General features: G+C 34.2%; 1 protein-coding gene across 1 annotated transcript; it reads right to left on the bottom strand.

Annotated features, from left to right (window-relative positions):
- Positions 1-5,978: 5,978 nt before the first annotated feature.
- LOC106473989 (titin-like) lies at positions 5,979-10,494 on the bottom strand (the record flags this gene model as incomplete). The annotated part of the gene is made up of 2 exons (XM_022402380.1): positions 5,979-8,946; positions 9,085-10,494. Coding segments are annotated over 2 exons (4,350 nt in total), but the record flags the coding sequence as incomplete, so codon positions are not given.
- Between the last annotated feature and the right edge of the window lie 4 nt (positions 10,495-10,498).

The following is a 10,498-nucleotide window of genomic DNA, read 5'->3' as shown; positions in this document are numbered from 1 at the left end:
TGAGGTTTACAGTAACATAGCGCTGTGCAATGAACACAAGTTTTAATCAACACAAATCACACAATAACATAATTGGAGTTTATGTTACTAACATAAAGTAACAAAACAAAAAACCTGAAGGAAACCATTATCACTGATATTTCACAGACTTTCTCTTTCATTTACCAAAGTTTCGGCCTCTGGTGTTCTACGTTAACATTTAAATTGAATATACATATATTTTTTTTTTCGTAAGCTTGTTGATGACCAGTTGGAACACCCGAACTCGTCAACCGATAACAGAACTGGCTATGGTGCTAACAATGTATTTCAAAGCTTGAAGTAACGCGAAATGGAACTTATGGTACGTAATAATGACACGTGGAAGATGAAATTGAGCAGCATTAGCACTGAAACTGGAAAAATCGCACCTGGAAGGTTCGTCGATTTTTTGAAGTGGTCATCTACGGAAGCGACGGACAAGGCATGAAAGAATTGAGAGAAAGGTGAGGCCTAAATGTGTGATTGTCTTTAGAAACTGTTTGTAACCTATGTTAAATCCTCGCTGAAGCTACCCAAGTATTTTACCTCTTCGAAGACTAATAAAAATTAAGGCATTTTCTATTTCTACAGCTGGACTTCTACTCAGTAGAAGCGTTACATATGGCTTGTCCGATTCTCCCTACTGCCGTCTAATTCAAGATAAAGTAAAATTGAAAAATTTATTCAAGAGTCAAACACGCAGAAAAATGTTTTTGTTACTTTACTAGCAAATTGCACATCTTTCCAGTACACTGTACCTTTGATTTTTGAATCAATAACGTTAAATTTATTAGTTGGTTTTAATCACAGGGAACCGACGAGTTTACTACAAACTGACGAATTTTTGTTTTTCAACAAAGCACTTTGTTTTACGTTACGATAGATATGTGACTTAAGTTTCAGAGTAAAAAAAAAGCGTATTTCATCTTAAAAATAAGTAGGCTCGTTAATGTTGCGAGCGAGAGTGTAGTAGGTTCACGTGCTGTTTTACCACACCAACACAATGTCTGGTGACGAGTCGACTGTGGTAGCGAGTGAGATCGATATTGGCCTAGAATGACTCCATGTTTCACAACCTTCGTAAAGGTTAGCTTTACAGGTTCTGTAATGAACACTAAACGACTCAGTCTGTGAATCGGAAGATTAATGTAGCCTGTAAGAGTAAACAAGCTAAGTATCTTTTGAAAGGAAAATTTAAATTATAAATCATCTCTCGATGTAGTAAGATTAGGGACTTGAAGCTGAACTGCTTTTCCTACAATAGCGGTTTTAAAGCAAGTTGAGAACCACAGGTAAACAGGCTCACTTGATAACACATATGTTAATGGAAGACAAAAACAGAAGTCAATTGTTTTCGCTGTTTAACGTTTTTAAACAACCAAAACTGTAAAGTTATTACAAAAAGGCTTAAGTTTTTGGTGTCTAAATTGTTATGATCTGAAGTGACAACCAAGAAAATAACAGAAGGAAGCACGACTTTTTAATTCAACAAAAAAACACACTTAGTACGTAGGGGGTTTATTATCTTGAGTATCAATAACAGGGTTAATCTATTTTGATTACAATAACAAGAAAAATTCGTCATTTGAGCAAGGCTAGTCCATGGCATGGCACTAAACTTAATTTTGTTTATATTTTCCTATTAGCACACATTAAGCTATTAAATTTACCCAACTTTCATTTACAATTCTCACACTTTAGCTTGGCTATTCTATATTACACTCTTTCTATGAAAAAGTATACATTAGTTATTATTTACAAAAGTTGCTAAAATATTTAATACATTGCTCTTGTAACAATAACAACGCTGTGTTGTCCTTCAACACTATCACCATGTTCACAACAAGAACCAACAAAGGAACGTATACATGAATATATATACATATATATATATATATAGTAACAAAACTGGGTATTATAGACAAATCAGAAATGGCATAAATTAATTGGGAAGCCTTGGTGAGATTTGGTTTAAACCCCGGTATTTTATATATACACAAACAAGCATCTACTCAATATACTACAAGGTTTTCTACCATTTTTCAATGTCATAAATTATAAACTTCTACGTCACAGATACTAAAGCACAAAGAACCAACAAACGCTTCTTAACATAATTTTATTATTTGACAAAACTACCAGAGTATGAGAAATACTAACAAACCAAATTGTATTAAACACTTGAAACTCCCACCCTGAAGTTGTTCTTGGAAGAACTGCGTATCTTTACGTGATGTAAATAACAACAAGCGTCTATATTACTGTACATTCTTAATTAGCATCCATCCAAAGTTAGTCTAAATTCTTCGTCCCAACTATTTTTAAAACAGATAAAAGCTCACGAATACCTTTAATTACCTTGACTGATAATTTGTCTTTTTTTTTTTAAATGCTTAAATGATGATAAACGAATCAAAATTCCGTGCCTGGTATCGTGAGTTGTTCTAATCATAACAGGAAATTGGTTCCGGTATGCAAGTTACTACAAGTTAAAAATGAGCAAGATGCGGATCGTCAAATTTCTATTTTAAACTGGACAGTGCTTGTTAAACCACGGAAGAAATGTGTACAGATTAAATGTTTTCTACCTACTGTATATATGGACGTGACAAGGTATAATACTTGCCTTTCAAAATATCTTGGAAGTTAACTATACAAGGAGAATCGGTTGAAAAGGAAAAATTCAACAAGTGACAATAGGTAGCACTACGGTACTATAACATGTCAGTTATTAGTGACGTTATTTGTTTTGATAAGATCACAGTGACGTAATCATTAATAAAGACACTTCAAATTCAAGACAAATGACATTTAAGTCCATACACACGATAAAGCGTGTCAAACAGTTTAGTTTAAAGGTTTTGCATATTTAATAAAGTTCAATTCTTTATAGAGGTGTTTAAAGAAATTCGAGGTAATTATACAAGCTCCTTTCCTATACTTCGCTGATTTTAATATTTGTAGTATGCAGGATCGACTTTTATTTGTTATTATTTAGTCTAGTAGTTCACATTTCATACGCGTATGTATAAAATTTGTTTTGGGGTATTTATTAAATTATATGAGTAAGAAAAATCTATTCCAAAAAATAAACCCAACAAAGAGCAACATTTCTTAGTATGAACTCTAACTAACCATGTTGAACTAACACTGAGAATATGTTTCGTTATGTTAGTACTTTATCGACAGAACAAATTAACAACATAGATTACAGAAAGTAAAACAGCGGAGGTGGCTCTTTATCAGTTTCTTAGGAAAACATAAAGTATCGGGAAAGCTTAAAATTCCATACGATAGGCTGCACACGAGGTCTCGTGATCTTGAAGGCTGATGGTACATCTGCTAGCAGATGGCGCCACTTCGATCTTGTTTGCCGCCAGAACCTGTTGGTTGAGGGCGATCCAATAACCTAAAGTGTCTGTTTCGTAGGTTGGAATAATAGTAACTTCTGCGTCCTTATCGTCCCAGCTCTTCTTAGCTTCCAGTAAGGCATTAAAAGCTTCCTTACTGGGATTTGTACCACTAAACACATAATAACGCGCTCGTACCTTCTTAAAAAAGTCCACATCACAATATTGAGGATCACCATGGTTTGGGACATAAGCCAAGTCCAGAAACACTGGTTCCGGTAATACTTCATTGTTCTCTACTTTGGATTTTCCTACACCAAGTGTCTTCTCACTTTTTGGAGAATGCGCAGTCTTAAAAGTGACGTTTGGAGATCTCCTTCCATTTTCTAAAATCTTTTTTGGTGTTGAAGTTCTTACAGTAGTAGAGCTCTTCCCAGACGTCTTTGATACAGTCCTTGCAGCAATTTCTATTGGATCTGGTGGTGTTGGAAGACCCATTGGTTTATCCCAAGATTCTAATCTAAATTCTTTTGATAATTCGGTACGGGAGGACATTGTATGAACGATAGTTGTAGTTGCAGTATGTGAGGTACAACTAACTAACTGAATAGGTTCGGTTGAATATTTCTCTTCTGAAAATCCTGATACTTCGATTTTTTTCTCATCCTCCGAAGGTGTGTACGTTTTCTGTTGGATTATAAAAGTTTCATACTTTTTTTGCTGAGCACCGTCTTCTTCTGCTGGCCTTTCTTTATCAGTTTGACCAGTTTCCAAACTCAAACACGAATCACTAGTCAGGCCAGCAAAAGATGATTTTACTTCATCGATTGATTTAGACTTGTCAAATGCATATTGTATTGCAAATTTTGTACTGTCTTTTTCAGTGGAACTTTCAAACATTTTTGGAAATTCTTCGGTTTTAAATCTTTTGGCAACCACACGTAGTTCAGGAGGTTTTACGTCATCTGTAAAATATGACATGCTGGCAGTTTTTCCAGACAAGCTATCAACTACAAGCGGGCTTTCCATAACTTTTCCTTCTACTACAAAGCTCCTAGTTACTGTAAAACCTTTCTGATCTCTTTTTTCTGAAGAAGGCATGTGAATGTCACTGTATAGTGAAAATACGTCCATGTCTGCAGCTCTGTGAAACAGAACGTCTCCTGACCTTGCTCCATAGTCTTGTTCTTGTGGTACGTCGCCAGCTTTTGGTTCTAGGAAACTGTCTGTTCTAGAATGTACTAGAGATGAGGACGGCAAGCTGTCTTTTGGTAGAATATCGTCACTAATTGCATCCAAGCTTTCAGTCATAGACTGCTCCCTCTCTGATGTGTATGTATCAGGTGTTTCTCTAAGATGAAGGATGCTGTACTTCATTGGATCTTTAATAAATTCAGTACTATCTAGTTCCTCCATACGGTCAATGCTTTCATCATCTTTTTTTATCATTTCCCTACTTAAAGCGCCATCAAATATCTCTTCAAATTCACATTTTCCAGACAAAGCTTTCTTCCAAACAGGAGAGCTTGTTGAACTTGGAAGACCTTCAGAAACTGAGGTAACTTCTGGAGAAATACCACTTTTAACTATGGTCCTCACGTATATTTCAGTTGGAAATGAAAATTTTGAATCATCATCAGAAGAATCTTTATCTGGTGGAGGGTGTATGCGATATCCTAGTTTTTCATTATCAGAAACCATTGAAAATTGTCCTGGTCCATGTAGTCCAGGAAAATGATCATCAGACTCACAGATTTCTTTCTCTGGTTCTAGAGCTTGAATTGATTCCTTCAGTACTATTTTCTCTGCCGACTGGGAACTCTTGACTAGCTGTTTTATTTCACGGTGATCATATGTTACTTGTACAATATCTTTTGGAGATTCAACATATAACTTAGATGTAATCCAAGCATCACCAGTCTGGCCATCTGGTCTTATAGAGTCTTCAATACTTTTGACTGCCCCCTCTCTTTCATATAACTCAATACTCTTGGATTCTTCTTTCATTCTTGATTCAACAGTATAAGAGAATCCCGATGATTTCTCTGAAGAAACACCTACAGTTGTCTCTTGTTCAAATAAAATATCTCCTTCAGATGATTTTTTTGCACTTTCATCATCTTGAAGCAAATCATCATCAGTTTTCTCAGCTCTTAAAAAAGCATCTTCAAGAACTTCTTTAAGATATTTTGTATGTTTTATATCTTTAAATGATTGCGAGTATTCAACTTTTATTTGTTTCTTTTCATCTTTCAAAGTTTTTCCTGCCATAGGGGCTAGTTTTGTTTCAGATCTTTCCTGTATTGACTTGCCTTGTTTGGTATCTGATACTGATTCTGTAAGTTTCTTAGGCTTAATAACTTCTCCACGTCTTTTTTCAGCTACACTTATTATCTCTTGTTTATCCTCCTCCATAGTTAGAGTTACTACAGTTTCAAGTTTCTCCTCTCTTTTAGGTAAAACTATTTCTGTTTCTTGTTTCTCTTTTAATTTTGTTAAAGTTATTTGCTTATCAGGTCTTGTTTTAAGAGTATCCAACATCATATCTGTTTTTAATACTTCTTTACTTATATGCTCTTCTTCTTTTTCGAGAGGAAGTATACATTTTTCTATTTCAGCAGGAATCTCTTCATCTTTAGAAAAAAAGCAACGTTTCCAGTCTCTCTTCTTTCGTTATGTGGACAAATTCAGGTTTTTCTTCTTGTTTTGGAAGAAATATTAATTTGTCTAGTTCTTCTTTTTCTTTAGTTGACATTGTTGATTTCTCAGCTATTTCATCTTCTTTAGTAGCAAGTAATGTTTCTGGTTTATCTACTTTACGTAAAATTACTACTCTTTCAGGTTTTTCTAGACCCTTAGATATACGTAACAAATTTTCAGGCTTTTCCTCTTTTTTAACAGTATAAGTTATTTTATATTTTTCATCTTCTTTTTTTACAGAAACTCTTTCTATGATTTCTTTTATTTCTCTAACAGAAGGTGTTATTTCCAGTTTTTTAGATTTTTCTATGTCTGTGGACATATGGGTACTGTCATCAGGTTTTTCCACTTTTCTAACAATAGGTACTATTTCTGGTTTTTCTTTGCCCCTGATTATAAACACTCTCTCTTCAAATTCCTCTTCTACTTCCTTGGTTATTGGAACTGTTTCTTCATGTTCGACCTCTTCCTTATATACTAATCCTGGTACTTTTCCTTCTTTGGTTATTGGTACCATTTTTATAGGTTCTTCTTTAGCTGAAGGTTTGATTCCTTCTTTATGCTTCTCTTCTTTCAAAGTATGTGTTATTTCTGTTTTCTCCATTATTTCTTTTACAGAGAACTTTACTTCGGGTTTCTCATGTTCTGGTTTGTCTTCAGGTTCCCTTTCTTTAGGAGAAGGAATTATTTCTGGTTTTTCTTTTTCCTTTGTTATGGCAACTGTTTCTTCAGGTTCCTTATATTCTTTAGAAATTGGTATTAATTTTGCAACTTCTTTCTTTTTAGTAATATGAACTATTTCTTTATATTCTTCCTTTATTATAGGAAAGGGAATTATTTTAGGTTTTTCTTCTTTAACTACAGAGACTATGTCTGCTGGCTTTTCTTCGGGTTCTTCTTTCTTCTTAATAATTGCCTCATCTTTAGCAAGCAGTTTAATTTCATCTTTTTCTTTGGTTATTGGTACTCTTTCTTTACTTTCCAGGTGTTCTATAACAGTAGGTGCTATTTCAGGTTCTTTAGTAGGTGATTCTTCTGGTTTTTCTTTCTCTTTGCTTATAATCACTTCTTCTTCAAGTTTTCCTTCAACTTTCACAGTAGTAATTATTTCATCTATTATTTCTGATTTTTCTTCTTTAGTAAGAGGAATGTTTTCTTCAGGTTCTTCCTTTTCTTTAGGAATGGGGATTATTTCTGGTTTTTCTATTTCAGTAACTGGAACTATTTCTTCAGATTTTTCCTCTTTAGGAATAAGTGGTATTTCTGGTTCTTCCTTTTCTTTAGGAGTAGGGATTATTTCTGGTTTTTCTTCTTCTTTCTTTACTGGAACTATACCTTCAATTTCATTAAATTCTTCAGAAATTGGTACTATTTGTGCAACTTCTTCCTCTTTAGTAATATGAATTAATTTTTCACCTTCTTTTTCTTTAGGAGTGGGAATAATTTCTGGTTCTTCTTCTTTTGTAAAGAGAACTCTTTCTTCAGGTTTTTCCTGTTTAGGAATAGGTGCTACTTGTGGTTTCTCTTTGGTTATTATCAGTTCTTCTTCTAGTTTTTTCTCAACTTTCACAGTAGTAGTTATTTGTTCTTCCTTGGATATGGAAACTATTTCTTGGAATTTCTCTGCCTTTTCAGAAATAGGTATTATTTGTGGTTTTTGTATTTCACTAGCAAGAACTGCTTCTTTAGGTTCTTCCTCTTTAGGAATAGGTGTTATTTCTGGTTTTTCTTTTTTAACAAAGAGAACCTTTTCTTCAGGTTCTTCCTTTTCTTTAGGGATGGGTATTATTTGTGGTTTTTCTACTTGAGTAACAGGAACTCTTTCTTCATGTTCTTTCTCTTTAGGGATAGGAGTTATTTCTGGTTTTTCCCTCTCTTTAGGAGTAGGGGTTATTTCTGGTTCTTCTTTTTTAGTAAACAGAACTCGTTCTTTGGGTTTTTCCACTTTAGAGAGAGGTGTTATTTCTCGTTTTTCTCTTTCAGGAACAGAAACTCTTTCTTCAGTTTTTTCTTCTTTAAGGAGAGGTGTTATTTCTAGCTTTTCCTTCTCTTTAAGAGCTGGAATTATTTCTGGTTTTTCTTCTTCAGTAACAAGAACTCTTTCTTCAGATTCTTCCCCTTTAGCAATATGCGTTATTTCTGGTTTTTGTTCTTTAGCAACAGGAACTTTTTCTTTAGGTTTTTCTTCTTTAGGGACATGTTTTATTTCTGGTTTTTCTACTTCAAGAATAGGAACTCTTTTTTCAGGTTTTTCCTCTTTAACAATAGGTGCAATTTCTGGTTTTTGTTCTTTAGCAAAGGTTACTTTTTCTTGAGGTTTTTCTTCTTTAGGGATGGGTGTTATTTCTGGTTTTTCTACTTTAGGAACAGGAACTCCTTCTTTAGATTTTTCCTCTTTAGCAATAGGTGTAATTTCTGGTTTTTCGTCTTCTGGAAGAGAAACTGTTTCTTCAGGTTTTTCCTCTTTAGATACAGGTGTTATTTCTGGTTTTTCTTCTGCACGAACAGGAACTGCTTCTTTAGGTTTTTCCTCTTTGGGAACAGGTGTTATTTCTGGTTTTTCTACTTCAGGAACAGGTGTTATTTCTGGTTTTACTACTTCAGAAACAGAAACTCTTTCTTCAAATTTTTCCTTTTTAAGAACATGTGTTATTTCTGGTTTTTCTTCTTCAAGAACAGAAACTCTTTCTTCAGGTTTTATATCTATAGGAATAGGTGTTATTGCTGGTTTTTCTTCTGCAGGAACAGGAATTGCTTCTCTAGGTTTTTCCTTTTTGGAAATAAGTGTAATATCTAGTTTTTCTTCTTCTGGAAGAGGAACTGTGTGTTCAGGTTTTTCCTCTTTAGATACAGGTGTTATTTCTGGTTTTTCTTCTTCAAGAACAAGAACTCTTTCTTCAGGTTTATTCTCTTTAATAATAGGTGTTATTGCTGGTTTTTCTTCTGCAGGAACAGGAATTGTTTCTTTAGGTTTTTCTTTTTTGGGGACAGGAGTTATTTCTGGTTTTTCTACTTCAGGAACAGGAAGTGTTTCTTCAGGTTTTTCTTCTTTAGATACAGGTGTGATTTCAGGTTTTTCTTCTTCAAGAATAGGAACTCTTTTTTCGAGTTTTTCCTCTTTAGGAACAAGTGTTATTTCTGGTTTTTCTAATTCAGTAACAGAAACTCTTTCTTCAGGTTTTTCCTCTTTATATACAGGTGTTATTTCTGGTTTTTCTTCTGCAGGAACAGCAACTCTTTCTTCATGTTCTTCCTCTTTAGGAATAGGTATTATTTCTGGTTTTTCCTTGTCTTTAGGAGTAGGAATTATTAGCGGTTTTTCTTCTTTAGTAACAGTAACTTTTTCTTCAAGTTTTTCTTCTTTAGGGATGGGTGTTATATCTGTTTTTTCTTCTGCAGGAACACGATCTCTTTCTTCGAGTTCTTCCTCTTTAGGAACAGGTGTTATTTCCGGTTTTTCTATTTCAGTAACAGGAACTCTTTCTTCAGGTTTTTCCTCTTTAGATATAGGTGTTATTTCTGGTTTTTCTTCTGTAGGAACAGCAATTCTTTCTTCATGTTCTTCCTCTTTAGGAATAGGTGCTATTTCTGGTTTTTCCTTCACTTTAGGAGTAGGAATTATTTGTGGTTTTTCTTCTTTAGTAAGAGGAACTTTTTCTTCAAGTTTTTCTTCTTTAGGGACGAGTGTTATTTCTGGTTTTTCTACTTCAGGAACACGATCTCTTTCTTCAGATTTTTCCTTTTTAGCAATAAGTGTTATTTCTGGTTTTTCTACTTCAGGAAGAGGAACTTTTTCTTCGAGTTCTTCCTCTTTAGGAACAGGTGTTGTTTCTGGTTTTTCTAGTTCAGTAACAGGAACACTTGCTTCAGGTTTTTCCTCTTTAGATACAGGTGTTATGTCTGGTTTTTCTTCTGCAAGAACAGGAAATGCTTCTTTAGGTTTTTCCTCTTTGGGGACAGGTGTTATTTCTGGTTTTTCTAGTTCAGGAACAGGAACTCTTTCTTCAAGTTCTTCCTCTTTAGGAATAGGTGTTATTTCTGGTTTTTCCTTCTCTTTAGGAGTAGTAATTATTTGTGGTTTTTCTTCTTTAGTAACAGGAACGCTTTCTTCAAGTTTTTCTTCTTTAGGGACGGGTGTTATTTCTGGTTTTTCTACTTCAGGAACAGGAACTCTTTCTTCAGGTTTTATCTCTTTAGGAATAGGTGTTATTGCTGGTTTTTCTTCTGCAGGAACAGGAATTGTTTCTTTAGGTTTTTCTTTTTTGGGGACAGGAGTTATTTCTGGTTTTTCTACTTCAGGAACAGGAACTCTTTCTTCAGGTTTTATCTCTTTAGGAATAGGTGTTATTGCTGGTTTTTCTTCTGCAGGAACAGGAATTGTTTCTTTAGGTTTTTCTTTTTTGGGGACAGGAGTTATTTCTGGTTTT

Source organism: Limulus polyphemus, unplaced genomic scaffold (genome assembly GCF_000517525.1).
Source record: "Limulus polyphemus unplaced genomic scaffold, Limulus_polyphemus-2.1.2 Scaffold6704, whole genome shotgun sequence".
NCBI lineage: Eukaryota > Metazoa > Arthropoda > Merostomata > Xiphosura > Limulidae > Limulus > Limulus polyphemus.
This window is presented reverse-complemented; position numbering and strand designations above follow the sequence as displayed.